Genomic DNA, 22,321 nt, shown 5'->3' with positions numbered 1-22,321 from the left:
AAAGCTGATGCATTTTGGGCAAAGCAACTACATGAATAAGGAGTTTCTTGCAAAGATGTGCAAGTAGAGGCAATTAAATTACAGTAAATATCTGATTTATTCTTGCATTTTTCCTCAATTCACATGTATCAAAAAAAGTCTTTTTGATATGTTCACAAAAGTCCCTCAGAAACAAAGCAGGGAGATTCCAGAAGGCAGAGCCCGTTTAAAAGATGAACTTGTGAACTTGTTTCTTTTGAACTTTCAGTGCATCTGAAAAAGTTCCTTTAAGTTCCCATTGAATGAATGCGTCAGACAGAAAACATCCAAAAACAGCAGCAGTTAATGGGTGTAATGTATTAGAAGAGATGGGAGCACATTGCTTGGCCTGGTGGAAGGAACAGAGGAGTTCAAGTCTTTGGTTTGAAACTTATAGCCGTAGGAACAGGTGATCGTTTTCTCCACACTGGACGTTTGAAAAGCACAAATCAGTGAGCGTGACTTTGATGATTAAACATATGTAAGCCTATTTATTGATTCAGTCATCCATCAAAGTCGGTGTAGAGGCGAGGCCGATGCTTTAATCCACTGAGATGCTGCACCAGGATTATATAATTACACTCATGCTCGTCTCTCCCAAACACCCAGATGTGCAGCGATCAGACACTGTTACTCCGTCTGTTGGAAAACCTGCCCAATATAGACAAGTTCCCACAAATACAGTTCACTTATTCTCAAATTACCTGGTGACACACAGTATACTAGAGAAAAATGAATGTTCATTCTGCCCCTGCAGTCAGTTTCACTTAGAAAATGTTTCATCTCGTATTAAATGCTGATATGTAATTAAGACGTTATTAATTATTGTCAATTTTTATGTTCTTTTAAGTCTGCAATGCTATTCTAACCTCCCTAATCTCAAAGAAGCAGACCTTTAAAGCGGCCCTAAAACGGAGTGCAAATTACCTCTGATGTGGAAACGGGTCAGAGAACATTGCTTACACCGGCTCCTCTGCCCTAACCTGCGCCGACAGAGGCCTCGCAGTGTTTCTGTAACCAGCCGCAAACTAAATCACTGCAGTAACTCCCTGCTAAAGTGCCAGTTCGAGGTAAAGGTGCTTTTGCCATTCACTGCTGGTTACAAAAGGGAGTTTTATCTCTCTTTGTCCACCGGAGCTGCAAATAAAGACCTTCATTATGGTTATATATTAACCATAGAGAGTAAAAACCAGTATAAGCTTGATTCATTAAGGAGTTTGGGTTTTATTTAAGGCCATTATCTCTGTACTTCGCACATTTTTTACTACCTTCTCTCTTACAAAGGCAAGAAAGCTTCACGTTGTTGAGATTAATTACAGATTAGATCGTGGATTTGATAGACGGCATAAAGAGGGAGACCCTCTGAGTCATTGAAGTTAAATAGCCACTAGCGTTTTTGGGTCACTGCCAGGGTCCTCCAAGCCCAACAGGGGGCGGTCTAGCTTTTCAGTCTGCTCCCTGCAGGACCACAATGTTTAATTAAAACCATCAATCACTTTCTGGAAGTTTCAGCAGCGAGAGTCAATCCGGCACACAAGGGAACTGAGGGATCTGACACTTTCACATCTGTCTGTCAAGTTTATGGCATGTGTACATGATTTCCTTCTGCTTCTGAGATATCATAACTCTCCAACAAGTTACTCGTGACAAAGCAATCACAGGATGAAAAAAAGATTTACTTTTTTAATTCTTACAGTACTGAACCAGGTTTCCTTCATCACCAAGTTCACAGACGAGCACTACCTTTGAAGTCGTGCTGTCAGTATGAGATAGTAAAACATGGAAAATGCTGCTTTGGAAGTTTTTAGTACATTTCACTGTATTCTGATATCATTAAATTTAGCCTTATATTGGGGTTGTATTACTTTCAATAGGAAATGCTCATTTTTGAGAAAATATTGACATTTTGATCATGTATACTCAGAAGCACAGCAAAGAAAAACTTAAAAGTCTTAATTTTAAAGTTACCATGACACTTGTTTTTTCTACCAGTCTGGCCCTCTTAAAAGGGTTCTGACCATTGAACTAAAATGTGTCTGACGTCCCGAATCTAGACTTTAAGTTGTGATGTTTCACAAAGTCTTTAGGAAATAAAACAAAATCATATATATATATATATATATATATATATATATATATATATATATATATATATATATATATATATATATATATATATATATATATATATCAGTGGCGGCTGCTGGTCTTCCAAAGAGGGGAAGCTCATTTTCAGCATACATTGTAATATGTGTAATCTGTTTTTTGTATGTAAATTCTATTAGCTTTCATGCCTTTTGTACGCCCTATCAAAGTTAGACAGATCCTCAAAGCCCACTTGTGACCAGACAACACCTCCCTGAGATAGTTTCATCCAGAGGCATGGCCAGCAGGACATTTTATTGGTGACAGCGCTTCCAGTCAGCAGCTCACCTTGTCAGACCAGGACAGCTGAAAGGACCTGTTACTTTTCCCCACCTTTCGGCACCAGCTCAGTCTTAGGAGTTGATCTGTTATGCAGTTTAACACCAATTTTCTCTTCGTAAGGAAGACTATCAAATGGCTTCACCAAAATCCGGTCCACAACATTCACATTGTCTGCCGTTGTGTGCAGCTAGCGAGCAGCTGGAGCTGCTGGAGGCTGGAGCTGTGTGAGAGAAGGGGAGAAGCTCCACAGCTGCTAGTCGAGGACAGAAACTACAGAGTGACCGAAACGAGTCTCCAAACACAACGCTAGTCGTTTTTCACAAACACAAAGTCTCCAGGGATCAGCAAAGCCTCTGAATCAACTCAGAACAACAGAATGAAAAACTTCAGAAGCACTTTGGTGCATTTTTTTTACTTCAAGATCGCTGATTTGCTCATTTCGCTGTCAATCAAGCTTCACACAGATCATCCAATCACCACACAGAAGCTCAGCGTCCAGGCCAGCCCACTGCCCCATAGACCCCCAGAGACGCTGAGCGTCCATGGGCGGGACCAGCCCAGCATTTTATCCAATGAGCGTCCAGTTTCACTGCAGCAGAACAACCCACTCTAGCTTCCGCATGGACGCTCAGCGTCCGGCTGTTTAAAGTGCCGTGCTGCTGCGAGGAGGAGTGAGAAAAAAGCCGAGTCAATTACTTGAGATAAGTAGCCGATTCTGAACAAAAGATGAACGTGTTGTAGCGCATATTTAGTCAATGAAATGTTCACACAACAGTAAATATTGGACCACTTATTTTTTGACATTTTAGGGGAAGTTGAGCTTCCCTTGCAGTCTTAGAGCAATCGCCACTGATATATATATATATGACAAAAATTAGTAGATAATCTTCTCAGAGTGAAATATAGAGTCTGCAAGGACCTTCTATCAGGTGTACTTCACAGTATTATTTTCATCTTATTCTAAGTTACTTTTATTGACATTGCTCCTATAAGTTCAAACATGCTTGTTAAAGATGGCGTCCGAGTTTCCAGACTGTCTCACTTTTGGTGACCTGCCCCTCCCCCTTTCTCCCCTCCCTCCTCCTGACAGTTTGAATAGCGGGATCTGCCGTGACCATGTGATGTTTGGATGAAATGTCTGCGAAATGCCTCTGCCTTCAAAAAGAACGTTGCCAGTGAATTTCACACCCTCACTTTCCCTTCCACACCCAGGTCGTACATAGAATACAAACAGCATGTTTTGCCGGTAAACAGTTTTCTGTGAAAGCAGCTGAAAGTGTTGAGTGCACCAATTAAACCTCCAGCATGAGTCCTGTCTAAAGTAGACCCAGGTAGTGCCTTTTTCCTGTTATATTATCAATAAAAGACTCATGTAGAAACATAAAATTACAGTTACGTATCAGGTAGGACTTTATGCCATTTATATTCAAAAGGACATTTATTGTTGAAGGAAAAACGTGAATTTTTTCATCACTTTTTCTGAGTCAAGGGAGCCTCTGCTGCCCCTCCCCCTCTTTCTTTTCTCTGGAGTGGTGGGAATCCCCATAGTGGCCACTCTCTCTACATGTTTGCCTAATATCAGACCATCTGTTCCAGTCTTCCATCCAGACATTTGTAATGTCTGTCTGAAGCTGACTTCTCTCCACGAGAGAAAACTGAAGTCAGCGCCACGTGTTTGACGTCCTGTCACCTCTGCTGCTCTGCGTAAACCTCAACCCGCTCAGTCAGATCATCACCAAGACCGGCTGCAGGTACTGGAGTGGGCTCACAGTCAGCTGCTCTATGCAGACGACACCAAGCTGTATATGTGAGAATGGAACTTGCTGATATACAGTCGATTGCAGTGAAACATTTCTTCTTCTATTCAACTACTCTATTTTCTTTTTTTACTTACTTTTTTTCGTGACTGACTCGTATCTGTAATGTTCTGCCAGATCTTTCCCGAATCCAGACTCCTCGTCTGTCCACACTGAAACCCAAACTTAACTAATGAGAAGTACTGAAATACTGCAGCAAATAACAAATATGAGCTGACTTCTCATCGCATTTTTCCTCAATCGCCAGCTGTCATCCGGTTTATAGTTCTTCGAGAATAACTGTACTCGCTCATACAGAAATGCTGTGATAGGTTTGCTTTGGAAACGTCTGATTCATTTTTAGGATTTAAGAGAAAACAGTCCTCAGTGTTGTAGACTTTGATTCTTAGAATCACTAGGAGACAAAGAACTGAAAGCCTTGCCACAGATGTCTTTTAAGCCCAGAAGCTTTGTGTTACAAACATATTGACAAGAGAAAAAAAAAATTAAAGATGTAGTTTAGTTATCCATTTCTCCTTTTATCAATCCATTTATTCTGGTAAAACACTCGTCTGCTGATTTTGTCTCAGGGCAGCTGCTGTGGCAGAATCGGCCGTAACGCTGACGATGCTCCACATAAACATGCGTCTGAGTTTGGTTCATTTTCAGGGCAGCCTGAAAGTTTGCCTAATGGAGCTTGTGAGCCAGTTAGGCCTGGGGTGGATTAACTTATCTTGCATAGATCCGCTCTGACAGTGTGTGTGTGTGTGTATGTGTGTGTGTGTGCGCGTTGCAAATGCGTCTCCGCTGTGTGTAAATCCTTCCTTTGATCAGATGTGTTTTTTTGCCTCTTGCCCCTTCTCTCTGTCGCGTGTTCTTTCCCCCGTTCCTCACTTCTCTACATCTCATCCACGCTGACCTTTTTTGCCTTCATGTTCTATTCATTGCCATCGCTTGCTGCCCTGTGCAATTTAGGCCCTTCTGTGTTTATTCTCATGCGAAAATTGCCTGTTTTCCACCAACCTCAGTCTGATGGTGATATATTAATAATACATTCTCTCCTTGTGTTTATTCCTCCCACCTTCCAGGCTTCTCCAGGGTTGTCTATTTTCTCGTCAACGCCTATTTTTACCGTCTTTAAGCTCCTTGAGTTTCAGACCGTTCCTTGCACCTATGTTTATCGCAGCTGCCAATTAACACATCAGCTGTGTACCGACAGGTCTTCTCACCTTGTTCGCTCCGCGGTATGTTGCCGTGCAGCGCGAATGAAAGCAGACCTCGCATGAAAATATCCAAATTCTACCCCTCTGTTCCACATCCCGCCCGATGCCTCGCATGAGGAGGGGATGGAGTATTTCATCTGAGTGGAGTCAAACTGAGGTAAAAGGCACATGGGGAGATGAATACTTAATGAAAAGGAAAAAATGTCACCTTTCAGCAATGTTCTGTTCTGACTCATTTCGTCGGATTCAAGGTGACGTTTGCACCGCATTCAAGCGCAGGTTAGATTTATGTAAGACAGCAAAGAGGGGAGGACTGTGCAGGTTCACTTCATCCAGATGATCCAGATGTTTCATCAAATAACTTCCAGGGTGCAGTTTGGTGGGAAGACTCTCCCTCCGGTCCACATGTCCCATCATCTGACTGAGCAAAACACGTCAAGGCCTCATTTACACCACAACCTCTACAGTTAAAGCTGACCGTTTTTGTTTCATCTTTCAACAGTAAATGCACTAAAACTCGGTCCATGGCTCAACTTTCCATCCCTGGACGAATGAAAGTATCTGTCATTTTAAGAGATATTGTCAGGAATTGGAACGCCAGTGGAACGTCTCCATCCTAGAGGTTCATGAGCGCCACTTTAAAGAATCAATATCTTCCCTTGATGACATGCTGAAGGATGCCAGAGCGAAGCACTTTATACTAAGATAATCTTATTACTACAAGAAAGAAAAATCCTAAAGTCTTGTTCGAGACAGTCAGGAAGATCGTCTCCCTTGATATTCCTGATATAGTCTGACTCCCGTGAGTGTTTGCTCTTTTTTGTAAATAAAGCTGCTACCATCAGGTCAGCTGTTTCCCCTTCAAGTCCTCAACATGCCTGTAATCTCTCTAATTCTGAGACCCGGTCCCCTTTTGCTCCTGTTACTACATAAGACATCACTGATCTATTTGCTCGAATTAAATCCAACTTCAAGTCCTCTTCATTTCTCCCCACTGACCTCTTCATTGCTGTCTTTGACTCCGTCGGGCCGTCACATCTCTCTTCATACCGGCTCAGACTGTACAAAATGCTGCTACACCTTAACAGGAAGGTCCCACATTACTCCAATCCTGGCTTCTCTTCATTGGTTGCCAGTAAATTTTAGAATATAGTTTCAAATTTTATTTCTCGCTTTTAGAGCACAACATGGTCTGGCTCCTCAGTATATCGCCGACCTGCTGAAACCTCACTCTACGTCCCTAGATTTGAGGACAACGGGTCCGAAGCTGGGGCGAGGAGGAGCCATTCCACTGTCTCTATGCAGCAGAAACTCTGTTGACTCTTAAAAACCAGCTGAATGCATCTTTATACAGGAAGGCTTTTAACTTTTAACTAACTTGTTACTTTTGTGTTTTATTGTTTCCACAACAAAGCACTCACTTTGTGAGTTTTTTTTTTCCATAAATAAATAAAATGCACTTACTTACGTTTACATATCCACTGAGTGAAGCACGGTTATGTGAAATCTGACCCGTCAAACATTTTGACCCCCGTCCGTTCTGCCTCTGTCCAGTATCCCAGCTTATACCCTCTCTTCACTCTCACGACTCAATCAACTTTATTTCACTGAAATAAAATATAGAGCATTCTCACTGGGATGTTACATAACCTGAAACAACCCCTTTAATCTTTTAGCATTGTTCTGGATCGGATGGGAGACGGAGCACAAAGGTGAATAATGTCTGCCTACTTTCTGCTTTTCACAGTCGACATCAAGAGTCGCAATTGCTTGTGCAGTTGAACATAGTTTTTCATCCTCATGAAGCTGTAACAACATAAAGTTCTGTTTGATTTCATTCTACTATCTGTTAATTCCTTGTGTGACCGAAGCTGAGACGATGAAGACAAACCCAGAACAGATGATGATTATTCAGAAAGTCTTTCACTCTACTACTGTTTACGATATTGCTATGTAAGATTCATTATTGTCTTGCATTTTAATCTAGTTGCTTGTATTGTTTCAAAGGCAAATATTGAAGTTAGCAAGCAAACTGCTCCCAACACGACCGGTGTTGCATGAACAGTTTGCACCACAATATGGTGTTAAAATACTTGAACAATTGTATGAATTGGATAAAACACTGTGGCATGTTTCCGCGCCAGAGTGGGATTGTGTTTCGCTGCCTTGAGTAGAGAAGCCTGCAGTTTCATGTCTATAACACATCATCACCATATGGAATAAGAAAATGAGCTTTTTCCCTTTTAGACTGTTGGAAAACTAACCAATCAGCCGTAGCCTGCTCAGCCTTGTAATACCACTTTGTACCACCAGGTGGTAAATTTCATCTCGCTTGCATGTCCATCCATTGGTCTAGCATCAAGCACCAGTGCTGGTAGATGAAACTGAAGACACGACAGTGGCAATATTCAACTCGATATCAGACTGCCAGTTACAGTTTATTTGTCACACAGCTGCAGCAATCTGTCTGAATCCCAAACTGTCAAACTAATACCTCTTCTGTTGTTGATCCACCCAAATAATAGTGTTAAAATGCATAGATTTGTGTTGATTCAAAAGAAAATTATAAATTCCATCTGTTTTTATGATCTTATAGATTTAAAAAGTAAAAATTCCTTTCAACCATGTGCCACACTTTACATCTGCCATTAAAAGAGCAAATCTTTTCTTGGACACACACCATTTCTTTATTCCTCATCGTGTCTCCTCTTTCAGATGGAGACTCAGACCTTAAAGCACACCGTCTCTGCTCGCCCAGGTTAATGAGACAGATGGCAGGGTGGGCTCCGTGGTGGGAGGAGGGGGGGGCCTCGACGCTGTGACACTGGCTGCCACCGGAGCATATGCGTCTGGGTGTAGCCTTCTCTGACTTCTGCTCTCCGCACTTCTGTCGCCTGGTCTGGCGAAGGCAGGAAAATGGAGGGAACGCGTCGTGTACGAGGCGAGATGATGACAGTGCAGGGCAAAGATGGTAATATTGAAGAGGACGGAGAGGAGATACGTGTGAAAAGTGGCTCCGTCACGCAAACTGATGGGGATTCTGTTCGTGGAAAGAAGAGGCTGCTGTTGTTTTCCTCTCGGCAACATTAAAGAGGCTCTATCTGTTCCATCTCTCTGAGGTGCTGATATCCATACAGACAGGAAGATTTACCACAGTCTGCCTGGGACACAATAACAGCTCAGGATGATAATCACCCCGGCCGAGCCGGCGAAGGATTGCATCAACATATGAATTTGATCCTCACATCATCAACAATCTCCATTTGCCTTCTGTCACCTTCTCCTCTCTCCGCCGCCGCCTCCAACAGCTTTCTGTCTTCCACTGTCTCTCTGTTAGTCGAGCTCACAGTTGCGCTTCTTGCTCCATGTACAATTTTCCCTTTTGCGGCCCGGGGCGGTTATTGCATCAGCCTGATTGGCTATGCAGCGAACAGAGCGAGCGAGATAGGGTTTATGCCTTCCTGTTGCCTATCTAGTGGATTCGGCTGAAGTCGCCCCGTTCCTGTGAAATGAGATTAGACTGAACAGTGGTTGTCATTTCTGCTTCTTAGCTTTGATCCATTTTTCACTCAGGCAGAGAGCAGGGGCACCTCAGGGGTCCTGCCTGGCTGGTGGACTGCCATGCTTCACTCGGTGCCTCGGAGATCTCTGACAGAAACGCCGGTGCCCAATCTGCATTCACCACGGGGGCGCATCCCGACTCGCCACCCCCATTCATACGGCTTTTCACGTGATTCTGGTCTCTGTGTGTGTGTGTGTGTGTGTGTGTGTGTGTGTGTGTGTGTGTGTGTGTGTGTGTGTGTTGCAGCGGTGTTCGATTCTCGCTCGCAGTGGTTCCCTGCAGAAAATTATTAAGGAAGAGATGAAAGACATTAAAGTGCGACGAGGCATGAGTCCTGTGATGAGACAAAGCGAGGAAACACAATAAATGGGAATTGAACGGCGTCGGAGCTGGAGGTTGTTCAAAGCCGCCGCTTCACCTGCGGTTGATAGATTTCTAATGGAATATTACTCTTTTTATAAATACGATTTGTTTTGTAGAAATAAGCACGGGGTGAACTGCTTGATCCAGATCAGAGAGGTGAAGACGTAGTAAATCTCTGGCAGGTCGACAGTTCATTACCGGGCCAAGGAGGAAACACACACAACTACAGGCATCCAAAAGTCACAAGTCAATGTGTGTTGGCACTGTGTCGCTCAGGCTCTTGTCTTGTTCACATCTTTTTTTTAAACAAACAAACAAAAAATCTCTATCTTTAGATTAAAGGAATATTTGGTAACACTTTACTTGAAGCCCCTCTTTATAACACATTATAAGTAGTTATAAACACTAATACATGATCACAATGCTTTATAACTCACTATACAGCAGTATACAGCATAGGATTAAGGTTAGGGTTAGGGTTAGGGTTAGGGTTAGGGTTTGGTCCTGGCATTGTGATTATCTATGAATGTTTATAACTACAGCTACACATGTTATAATGGCATTATAATGCTTTATGAATGTACTTATAATGTGTTATGCAGGGGGGCTTCAAGTAAAGTGTTACCGAATATTTTCATGTGTCCTTTCTTGTATAAGCATGACGTTTTAATTGAAAGATACCATGTGGAACATGCTGCAGGAGAGACTGTGGTTCAAGGCTTGGATCCAGTGTTTGATAATAGGTGATTACAGCTATTTGTAAAAGAAAAGTACACAAGGACAACGAAAAACACAGCTATTGAGGCATCGTGCTCAGGATATAACAGCAGGGAAAACGGATTATAAAATACAATTGGATTAAAAGAAAAAATACAAGCAGAAAGACAAATAATACATAACCTACTTATCCTTCAGTGTACAACAAAAGAGAGGAATCTAGGAGAGGAAAGGAGAGCTTGAAGAGAGCGAGGGATTAGCGATGCTGCAGGGGTGACGAAGAGGCTTCTGGAAGATTTACTAAATAAAACAATATGATAGCACGAACAGGTTGAAAGTTACGATGTGTAATCAGACTGCGCTCATTGGAGGAAGGACGTGGTCCTGTTTGAATGCAGTTGTTCGTGAGCGTATTATTCTATTTTTGGACACTCGGTAAGGTTTGTGCAAAGTGTTGAAGTGTTTATCTGAGGTGACGAATCAGCTGGAATCAGTCTGATGACTGACTGTATTCATAAGACGCTCTATAATCTGGTGCTTCTCGCAACCTATTTTTATTTAATCAAGTGTTACTTCACACCTCTGACGTGATGAACGCAATCACCTTCAGTCACGTGGCGCCATTTTTCTGAAAGCGCCGCGCCTCCTTCTCATCGTCCTCCCTGTGTATCACAGAACGGTGAGAATCACTCAGAGTAAAGGTGGAGGCGACGGTGATGTGCTCAGACAGGTGCAGTGTCTTCGGTATCATCCGTCGGGCCGAACCTCACGTGCATGCTGCGCTGCAGAGATGGAGGTCACTCTTTACATGACGACAGTTAATGGGATGCTACTGACGGCCCGGCGTCGCTTTGTACTTTACACATGAACAAGTTTCTCAATCTTGTCAGAAACGTTCGGTCTTATGGCCGCGGAGCTGCGCGCCGTGTGAGGCGGCCTGCGTTCAGTCGCCGCTGCGCGCTTTCGTGAGGCTGAGGCCGAATTTCTCCAGACAAAAGGTTTCCCGCTAAATAATCTACTTAATTATGTGTCTTGCGACTTAGTTTTGAGAAATCATGTCCAAAGACTTTTGGCGAACAGGAACACTTATCATCAAAACTCCCCAAAGAAAAGAGAGAGAGAAAAAAAAAAACTCAATTTGATCTTTGAAGTAATTTCATTTTCCCAACAAGATGAAATTGTGTTCATTTTGTTACTTATCCTATTTTCAGTTCATGTGAATTGGCCGTTCTTTCATTTTATCTTCATTCCACTTTCAATTGATTTTGGTCTCTATAATAATCTGTGAAAAAAAAAAAAATTCTCCCGTGATTTTTTTTTTTTTGAACAAGTTTCTTTGTCGACACAAAAGAAATTTAAAGTAAGATGAATGGACTGGTCTGAGAAAGGGAAAAAAAATATTTAAAACAACCTATGGAAAAGTTATAGCTCTCTGAAATATTTAATTAGAATCTTAATCCGCCAGATTGGAATTTAAAAGTTGCTGAAGTCTGTGGCATTTTGCACCGTGCAGAGTTTTATCATTTTGCTTCATTTTCAAGTGTTTAATGCTGAAGATGTTCAATTAATCTCTGCAGCTTTTACCTTATAAAACCAAAATATAAAACAATTAAAACTTTTTGGGGCGTTCAGGCTCCAGAAGAGATTTTGCCTTTTTTTTTTTTCTGGGATGGATCAATTTTCTTCCAGTTAGAAGTTTTGTGCAAAAACTGAATCCAGAGTTGTTGACTTGTTCTTTCATTTGGAGTTCCTCTGATTTAAATTTGACAGCAAAGTACACAATGAACCTCACTTTAGTACGTTTGATCAGCTGAACGCCGCCTGAAATTCAGCATTTAACATACTGAAGTATTTCTGAGTAAAACTGAAGCCAAACCTCCTCTTTCACTTTCAGACTGAAGCCTTTTGATTATGATCGTCAAAAGTTGCTCTCACGGTCCACATGTTCTGTCCTGTTTCATTTTGGAGTCCTCCTGCTGTCTTGTTTGCGGCTCCTTGATTTCGCCTCCTCGTGTCTGATTGCCGAGCCCTGTCCTGATGTGTGTCACCTGCGCCTGATTGTGTGTTTGTCTTCACCTGGTGACGACTGGATAAGCTGAGCTGCAGCTCTTTGTCATGTTGCCAGATCATCTGTGAGCGTTTCTGCGTTTTCTTTTATTCAATGAAAGGAGCTTCTTGTAGTGTGTGTGTGTGTGTGTGTGTGTGTGTGTGTGTTGTATTGTATCAGAGAGATAAACAGCGATGATCTCATATCTAATGTATGCTGGTGGATTTTCTTGAATCTTCCTGAATGTGTCTTCAAGCAAACACACACCTCTTCCTGTGGATGATAAATGCTGCCCAAATGTTTAATGAACAGCAGAATAAAGAAGATGAAATGCCTCTGCATCAAGTTTATTTCGTTATTCTTTTTAAATTATTAGGAAGAAGACCAGAAATGATCAAGCAGATGGCATGTTTCATGCCTTCACTGCATAGATTATGCAACTGACTCTTTATACTGGGCACTCATGGGATTATTGTGGTATTTTTATCAGCTGAGAAGTCGGTAACGGAGTGAAGACTGTGGGAGAAATTCCTCAATGAGCTTCAAAGGGGTTTGTGGGTTGAGACTCTGGGTACATTCTGTTTTTGGATTGTTTAGCTGTCTTTACTTCTGGAGAATGAGACGGTTGGTAGAAAACTTTAGATGGCAGTGATACACTCTTTTTTGAACACTAAGGAGCCGGGGTTTGGTGCAGAGACTGTATGGCGATGCTGGGATGCTCTGCTGCCTCTGGTTCTGAAATCATTGAAAACATTGAGGGAATGATGAATTCCCTCAACAATTTAGGGACAAATGTGTGAAACAGTCAGAAATCTATAGTTCCAGATGAAGTTCTTCAATCAATGAACACGAGAGAATCATCCAGAAGGAAATGATGGAGTCTCTTTTTGAAAATCAACCTGAAAATCACTGGAGAAGCTGAAATCGGCAGGGACAAAAAAAAAAAAAAAAAACTAAACAAATTCAGAAACACTTGGACACATCAGAGTGGAGGAGGGTCAGAAACCATCTGGAGAACGGTGCAAAAAGCATTCGGAGCAGTGATGGACGGCAAAAAATGTGCCTGTCGCCTGACTGATGTCCAGAATGTCCAGTCGCTCCTCCTCTAACACACAAGTCACTGCAGAGTCGACATCAGCGTGGAAAACGTGTGGTGGTCCGTGGTCATCCTGCTTGTAACCCCTGAAGATGTTTATGAAGTCTGTGCACCTTTATGGGTGTAAAAATCTGGTTACTCACAGTCATTGCTCAGATATTCTCAAGTTGAAATGGAAAACGATCATTGCATTTGGAGAGTATTTACACAACAACTGTGCTTGGATTCTCATGCTCTGACTCTGAGACGTTGCTACGATACATGCACACGATGCCCGCAGGAAATAGTTCTTCTGCACGTGTCCGGGTGTTCGGACAGTAACAGAAATGCTCCATATTCTCCCGGACTGGGTTGTTTTAGAGTTCACAGTCATCACATTAACAATCCAACTTGGTCGTCTGTTTACTCCCATTGTTAGCATTAATAGTGTATTGTTTTCTGCAGGCGTTTGTAGTTTCATTAGAAAAACAACCAACAGCACCAACTAGTGGCCCAGCTTGAAAACCACATCATTTTCAAGATGTTTCTGTTTAAATACAAAACTTTTCTGGAACAAAAATTTAAAAAAAAAAAAAAAAGATGTTGCATTTTCACTTGAACTATAGTTGTTTAAATGGGGCGTTAATGAAATTTTAATTAGCTGGCAGAGAAAGCAGTCAGCAGCACATTGTTTCCAAAACCAGATTACAGCAGAGTGTCACTATATGAGGTGTTACTTCCAACAATGGTACAGAAATCATGTCAGAAATCCGATGAAGCGTGGAAATTTGGAGCAGTAATAGTGTGCTTTCATGCACTGGTAAACTAATAGAATGTATTTATCTGAAATGGTGTTTCCTCAGCTTCCCTTTAATTCGGTTCCAGCTATCCTCCCTGCTCTCCTCTTGTTCTCGTCAGTCCCACGGCTCCTCTGTCGTCTCCACAGTCCTCCCCATTCATCTCCCCTCGCTGAGTGAAACATCCCCGTTTCATTGTCTTCCAAAAGACACATATTCATAAAAGGGGGCCGGCCTGAATGCACGCTCACGTCTGACTAATACCCACTGACACAAATCGAGATCTGATTACTTACAACACAGAGAGCAGAATCCTCCGGCTTGGTGCGCAGCTCCAGCAGACACATACACTTAATCACGTCTCATGTCCGTATTAATGTTTCATTCCTTTACTCGTCCCTCTTGTTCTCCCTCTGAATGATGCATGTAAAACAAATCCTCTCTCTTTTTTTTTTTTTTTTTTTTGCTCTGTGAGTCTTGTGTATCCAAACGACTCTGGGTTTATCTGTTTGTTTGTTTTTCAGGCATTGTGCTGCTTCTGCGTTGTCAGTATGGGAACTTGACGAGCAGTTTAATTTCAAGGAATTATAATCCCATCTTGTCTGAGCCGCGGTGACAGCCCCGTCACATTTAAGAGTGAATCCCTGAAGGAGCGGAGACGACGGCGGCGGAGACGGATCATTTAGAAATGTTGGTTGAAATAATGTGCGGCGTGACTCAGGCGGATGCCGTCCACGCATGAGGGATTCGTCCCGGCGGCGCTGCCCCCTCACCTCACCGCCTCTCCACCTTCAGCAGACTGTCTCTCACCTACTGTCGCACGCGGCGGCTCCGCGGCTGACGCGAGGCGGGAGTTAGCGCGGTTTCCACAGATGTTTCACTGCAGGAAAGCTTCTTGAAGCAAATGAATCCGGTCAGCTGGACTTGAACCGTTGGCATGAATGAATGTTTGGTTCTTCGCCATGGGGGGGGTCGCGCCCCCTCAGGTAGGGAATCACTGCTCTAAGACATGTGACCAAGTCCAGTTGACCTTATTAAAGGGCTTGGAGATGCGTCCTTTCAGGATCAATAAGGATGTGAATGTTTTCAGGAAAGCTGCAACACTTTAGCATGATACTATCGCCGGAGCGTCGGTCAGTTGGATTCTTTCGTTTGGCTTTAATGTATATCCACGGTTCACTCTCCCGTTTATTATGGTCCATCAGTTCCTTTTACAAACTTAAAAATTCAAAAAATAAATAATCTGATTAATTTCAGATCTCTATTTAACAATTGATCAAAAATTGAATTGATATTCTCCTTGACTTCTCTTCAAACAAATCTCTCCGCCCTCCATAATTCACTTCTCCACCCTCAACCAAGCAAACAGAAATATATTATTCTTCTGCATCATCAATTATTCTTGTATTTTAATATTTTGAATCTAGTCATGTTAAGTCAAGCCACACAGTTTGGTCTGATTTAGAATTCTCCACTCAAAGGGGAAATATTCCGAGTTGAACTGGAAGTGGTTGGAAGTGGACCAACAGGAAATGGACCAACAGAGGAGTGGCGTCAGTAACCATCGGGGCAGTGTAGCGTCCCCTCGTCATCTCGGTCCCATGTCCAATGCCAGCAATGCTTTTGGAGCAATGAGCCAGTGGGTCATCACACAGCAGGGGGGACACGTTGAACTTCGCTCCGCTCGCGGAATTAGCAATCGCCTTGGAGCGCAGAGTGAGTCATCAGACGTTTAACACCAGTTCACAGGGGGAAAAGAGGGAACTTGATGCAAAGATTCTCCAGCGATGGTAAACGAGGAACTATTTAGCTCTTTAAAAGATACATTAAACGATAGTCACAGGATGAAAACTGGGGAAATGAAGCTGCTGGAGGATGCAGGAATGCTCTTCTGAAAGACTCAGTGAGGCATCCTATCATGAATATTGAACCAAAAGAAACTAGCGGGGTTGTGATTCATAAATGAGTTCCCAAAAAGATCTGCTACCTGCTCCTTTTTAATGGCCCCCAAATGCTCGTCCACGCTGTGACGTTCCCCCGAACATCTCCAGTTTGGAGCCACTGATAAACCCCCCCAGCTTTGATTTCGTGCTCATATTAGTGTTCAGAGGGTTTCCATGGAAGACCCAGCAGGGCTGTGTTCCTCTAATGGAAGAAATCACTTGGCTGGGCATGCACTTCACAGCACGGCCGCACTGGCCGGCCTCCCGCATGCTATTAACTCGTTTGACTTGGCCGGACCTGCTTGGAAGTGCTTCGGAGCTTGATACTGGACTGAAATGTGATCATTGTAATCATTTCTCGTCTTTCATCGCTCCCCCTCTCTTTCTGACCGTCGGCGGAGCTTTCATTAAATCCTCCGGAGAGCAGATAATGCCACTCCTGGGCGAAAATAGAGTGAAAGAGGAAGAGCAAGGTTGATGGGTCCGTAGACCACAGTCAGTATTAAAGTGGGCCCCTCTCTGGTCGCAGCAGAGCATGCAAATTACGGGGATGATTTAAGATGAAGCACCAATTCGCGGGGAGAGCTAGCTTTTAGTAGCGGCTTCGAGTGCTGCAGGCTCTCATACAGACGACTCACAGTTGCAGCCCATTAAGGGATCATCAGTCTGGAGAGGCACCACTGTTCAGACTCACTGGGAATGAATTGAGCACAGTCACCTGACCCCAGTCTCTGCTGCAAGCCTCGCCACAAAAGCAGCAATCAAGCCACGAGCGCCCAGCAACCGCGGCTGCTATTTTTGATCACATCACTCGGCCGGCCTGCAGTGACCACAGCCCAACGGGTCGCGCTCGATAATGAGATCGTTATGAATGCCTGTAATTGGTTCTGCTCCAGCGGCCGGTGTTTGAGGTGTAAGGTTATGCGGGAGTCTGAGCTGCAACAGCATCGAGATCTTTTATGTGGCGCTTGTTAATGTCAGAGCTGGAAGGTAATCAGATTTGTTAATTGCCTCCATCTTATGAGCTGTAACTGATTACTGAAGTGATTTCTGTTGCTAAATAGAACTCCGTGAACCGTTATTCTTCTTACTTGTGTTTTTATCATTGGTGTGAACCGGGAGTTGTCAGAAAGTGTCAGATGAGCCATCCTCCAAAAGCTTGAATCACATTGGTAGTTATCGAATGCAGGACTTCTGATTTCCAGTGTGTTAAGTGTAAAGTATCGAAGAGGATACCATGACCGTGTGACTAAAGCGTTTATGGTGCATTATGACTCATGTTTAGGAGCATTTTCCTCCATCCCCTGTGACTCGAGGCGACACTGTTCCACTCAGTTTTCGGAAACACTTTTAAAAAAAGCAGCTTTTTGTGTGTTTCTTTGTGTGTGCAGATCCTTCTTGGAGAGCTGTGCGCCTTCTTCACGAAGGCAGAGGGAACCCAGGAGAAGACCATCGTCACGGCAGACTGCTGCTACTTCAACCCCCTGCTGAGGCGCATAATTCGCTTCCTGGGTGAGCTCGCTGTTTCCACATTACGCAGCCTCCGCTCCGTACGGGCTCGTGAAGCGGCACTTTTCTGTCACTCGTGTGCAATTTGATCTGGTAAAGTGAGGGACGGCGAGCGGGGGAGAAAAAAAAAGATGTAAACGCCATGAAAGGAGGAGGTTGAGTTGTAGGAACGTGACCCGCTACACTCCAGAGTCAGCCAGCCGGAGCCGGAGCTTGTAGCTGTTAATTGGATGATAAAATGCGGGAGAATCTTCGAGGTGGAATATGCGGCATCTTGGCAGGAAAAGGATCTCATGAATATTAAGCAGCTCACAGATTTGCATGTGAAGCTGAATCAGCTGAGGTGGAGGCTTCGGTTTCAATTTCACACCTCAGCTGATAATAATGTGCCGGAGCTATTTCCAGCAGAAAAAGTTATTATCACTTGTTTTATCTCAGTGAGTGTTTTATGTCGCTCTCAAAGCTTTAGTATAGACTTCTTTTTCTGTCTTCCTTTTTTTCTGTAAATAATATCAGTCATCCAGATCATGACTAGCCAGTATTTCTCTTAACGGGAGTTGGACGACCATACACATATTGGGTATCTAATATGACTAATTAAATCTAAAACTACTAAGTCTCAGAAGAATATGGACTCTGAGACATGAAATTCATTTTTTTTTCTCAAAATGTCACCTTAATGTAAATTGAAAGCTATGATTTCGATCCGAATTCTACAAATGAGCTTATTAATTTACAACTGTCAGTAAAGAAGACAGTCAACACACTTAACCTTTTTCGTTTCCTTATCACCTGCCCTCCCCAGGGGTCTACGCCTTCGGCCTGTTCACCACCACCATTTTCGCCAACGCCGGCCAGGTGGTCACGGGGAACCAGACTCCCCACTTTCTGTCCGCCTGCCGACCGAACTACACGGCGCTGGGCTGCCAGTCCACCATGCAGTACATCACGGAGCGCCGCGCCTGCACGGGCAACCCGCTCGTCGTCCTGACCGCCAGGAAATCCTTCCCGTCCAAGGACGCGGCGCTCAGCGTCTACTCAGCAGTCTACACAGTGGTAGGTTTGAGCGCCGAAGAGTCGGGGTTTTGTGAATTCAACCATCCGTCTTCTATACAGCTTTATCCGGCTGACAGGTGGCAGGACGCCTCCTGAGGTTTGGTTGAAGGAAAGGTTGAAACAGGGGAAACAGAGCGACAGTCACACATCAATGTCTAAACACCATTTGAACCAAATACCTAAGAGAATACCTACATTTACAAAATGGATTTCACTTCTCGTCATCTTCCACTGTTTCACCTTTCTTGATCAGTTCGTGAACTTGTTAAGAAGCACTTTGACATAAGAACAGCTGCAGGATTGAACCTGCAACATTCCCCCTGAAAGATGATTCTCTCCACCTACTGAGCCTTAGTTGATGCAACATGAGCAGGTATTTGCTCCAGCTTCCTGCTACCAAAATTCAGACAAAAAAGGTAAAGAATATGAATGGGAGGATAAAAAATACGGGATTTTTGTCTTTTATCCAATAAATACAGGATTTAAATGATTCCATGTCGGACTTTTTCTCAAACAACCACGATATCTGTAGAGACTCTGCAGTCTTAGGTCTTGACAGGCTGGCTGTGCCCCACTGTGCGTTCTGTTCCCGGTTCTCCTCCTTGCAGATGTACGTCACGCTCGTCTTCAAGACCAAAGGCACGCGGCTCACCAAGCCCACCATCAGCCTCACGCTGCTCTGCCTGGCCATGCTGGTTGGCGTGGTCAGGGTGGCGGAGTACCGCAACCACTGGGCGGACGTCCTGGCGGGGTTCTTCACCGGAGGCTCCATCGCAGTGTTTCTGGTGAGGAAAGGACAGAAAGGAGGGCATGTCGGAGGATTAATATACTGCGTTGGGAATGAACTGTCGACGGTAGATTCAATAATTACACCTTAAATCTGTCAGGAACATTCAACTCATTTCTTTCAATAAGTGCCAGTATCCAGAGTTTAGTGCATCTTCCACCTGCTACCTGATGTAGCGTTCACTGAACTGAATGTGGAATTCAGTCAATGTTTAGATATCTCATTAACAACACAGTAATGGAGTTGTGTGCACATTATGTGAATAGGCCTAACTGAGCAAGACTAAGTCATGCCCAGCATTATTTTCCCTCCGATCTCCATCCATCCCACTTCACATTTGTCAATTTGCTAATTGTCCTGAGAGAAAAAGTAAACTCCACATTGAAAGTCCTGTAATTCCAAACCACACCCCACAATGTGGACAGTCTCATGCGAACCACGATCTTAAACGTGCTTACTTTACATCTCAGTAACTCCCCAATTTTTGCACAACTGGAATTGATAATTGATAGTGTTTATAAAAAAGACAGTATAATCGAATATTTGCTTCTCGTGGACTCCTCCTCCTGCCCTTTGCTTCCAGGTCACCTGTGTCATTAACAACTTCCAGCAGCTGCTTCCCGGTCCTCCTCCGCCTCGACCTCAACGCCCCGACTCCATGTTGGGCATGCCGATGGTGACGCTGCCCTGCGTGGAGAGTCCACTCGAAAAGTTAAGTGGCCCTCAGGTAAGGGGCGGGGGTGGGTGTGAGGCACGACCGAGCTCGACACAAGGCTGAGATACGCACCCCTTGTCTCTTAACTGAATCTGTTATCCTCCTCCTCCTCCTCCTCCTCCTCCTCCAACCCTTAGAAGAACAAACCTGTGGACATGCATGCTCCGAGCCCCACCCGCCTGCAACCTCAGTCCTGACAGGAACAAAAAAAAAAAACACCCTTTAAATCTCTGCACAAGGCAGCCTTGTTGCAGGCTGATAAGGACGCAGGTGAGATTTGTTCTAGTGGCGTGAAACGAGCCGCAATTTCCATTCAGCCAGAGGATGGAACAAATTCCAGCATTTGCTTTGGAGAGACGAGCCGCCTCCACCCTAAACCCCACCGTGTTTACACATTTTCTCGTTATCGGGGATTTAGAGAGTCACTTATCTTTTTGAGGGGAGTCAGCAGTTTGGCCGACACACTCGAGGTGTAATTTAGCATCAGGATACGATGCAAAGCAGCTGGCTGAAAGAAAACCGGGGAGCTCAGCCCAGGCGGAAACACGGTCGTTCACAAGTCCCCCTCAAGTTTGATCCTCTTTTCCAAAGTCCTGCATTTTCTGAAGAGATTCTCTCAAGGATGGAGTCCAAGCACAACCTCGGTGCCAGAAAAGTTGGGACGCCATGTTAAAATGTAAATAGAAACGGAATGTAATTCAATCTGCAAATAGAAGACTTCAGGGACACCAAATAAAACTTTGAAGCTGTCGGGAGAGGAGAACACAATAGAGAAGGTTTTATCTGCTGTGAAAACAGAATCCTGAATAGAATGTGTCACAAATAATTGGGTTACCTGGAAACAGGTCAGTAACATGTGGACGTGACAGTCTGTCAATACGCGTTGGTGCCAGTGGTTATTCTCACTTGTCTCGGAGCAATTCAAAGACTTTGACAGAGGAAAAGGAAACCTAGAGTGTTTTAAACTGGAAAAACAGACAACTCAAAAAATACACATTCAGTATAACGCAGGATGGCGGTGGAGAAGAGAGTCTGAAGGCAGTTACCGTCACCACGAAGAAGCTCCAACGCCCCTCATCAAAAAGTCTGGTTCAACATTTTAAATCTCAGAAAGGCTGAAAGGCCCCCGGTCTCTGAACTTTGACCTGCCACAGCGTTTCACTGATCTCACCAGCTGCAGTATCAGGAACATTCCAAATCAAAGCTTTTCAGATGTCTTATGATGGTTTTCTGTTACAAATCCAACATTGTCCAGTGTGTGATCTGTGGCGCCCCCCAAAGGCAAGTTTGGAACCACAGCAGTGCAATGAAGGGTTAAAGCAGCTTGAACATGAGGGCCTTCTGCTTTAATTCCATTGTTTAGACCGTAAACCCAACTTTCCTGGAGCTGCGGGTTGTCTTTGGGGAAGTGTCTTGCGTCCTCTGTGGTCTGTCTCCGTCACTAACCCTCACCTGACTGCCTCTTCTCCTCTGTCTCCCACCTTGCCTTTCTCCTCTCACTCTCGCTCCCTCACTCTCCCGCAGCATCCCGCACTCTCCTCCTCCTCCCCGCCTTACAACACCTACGTCCAACCATTTTAACCCACTCTGACCTCCCCCTCGCCATGTCCCCTTATTTCTGTTTTTGGCTCTGTCCTCTCGCCCCCCACCTTCCACCCGGGCATCGCTCTTGATTATTCTTTTCTTCACTCTCTTCTCTCTCCTCCCGCCCGTCCTCTCTCTCTTTCTCACTCCTCTCTTTCCCCTGCAGACTCCGCGTGGATCTCCGTTCACCGAGGTCACATGACCATCAGCCCTATCGGTTCCCCGCCACCCCCGATGTCCTCATACCGTCTCGCTCCATTTCCAGCGAAGTCTAGACCAGCCCGAGCAGCACTCGCCGCGCTGCGCCGCTCACCCGGCCGGGCGGTACGCCACGCTGCACCGTTCCTATTCCACGCAGGTCTAGACCCCCCCCCTATACTTCCATAGGTGAAATAAAGCACATCACCCTATTGCCCTCTTGAACCCTGGGGAACCGATAGGCTAAACTCTTCTACGACCCTTTCTCTTTGCTGGATTTCCAGCGAAGTGAGACTCTGAACACTCAGCACTGAGTCAACTTTTTTTTAATCCTGAATATGCGAATAAACTTTTTTTTTTCTTTCCTTTGGTACAAACTCATTTTCATCTTCAGTGGCGTGAGGAGGAACAAAACCGCAACCGCTGAGAATGTCCACTGCTTTTTTCATTTCTTTTCCACAACCCGACAAATGAGTTTCCGCCCATTTGAAGGACACACAGAAG

General features: G+C 44.2%; 1 protein-coding gene across 4 annotated transcripts in view; it reads left to right on the top strand.

Annotated features, from left to right (window-relative positions):
* plppr2a (phospholipid phosphatase related 2a) overlaps nucleotides 1-22,117 on the top strand; it is a 54,044-nt gene extending 31,927 nt beyond the window's left edge. For 2 of the 4 annotated variants that reach the window (XM_030090219.1, XM_030090222.1), the window contains 5 exons: nucleotides 17,360-17,480; nucleotides 18,283-18,533; nucleotides 19,142-19,318; nucleotides 19,904-20,031; nucleotides 21,786-22,117. In XM_030090219.1, coding sequence (XP_029946079.1) covers nucleotides 17,360-17,480; nucleotides 18,283-18,533; nucleotides 19,142-19,318; nucleotides 19,904-20,031; nucleotides 21,786-21,894 — 786 coding nt within the window. In that variant the 3' untranslated portion in view covers nucleotides 21,895-22,117. Of the gene's footprint in view, nucleotides 1-17,359; nucleotides 17,481-18,282; nucleotides 18,534-19,141; nucleotides 19,319-19,903; nucleotides 20,048-21,559; nucleotides 21,631-21,785 lie in introns of those variants that run through there. The other 2 variants (XM_030090221.1, XM_030090220.1) reach the window with 2 other exon arrangements.
* Nucleotides 22,118-22,321: the final 204 nt, after the last annotated feature.

Source organism: Salarias fasciatus, chromosome 4 (genome assembly GCF_902148845.1).
Source record: "Salarias fasciatus chromosome 4, fSalaFa1.1, whole genome shotgun sequence".
In the NCBI taxonomy this organism is placed as follows: Eukaryota; Metazoa; Chordata; class Actinopteri; order Blenniiformes; family Blenniidae; genus Salarias; species Salarias fasciatus.
This window is presented reverse-complemented; position numbering and strand designations above follow the sequence as displayed.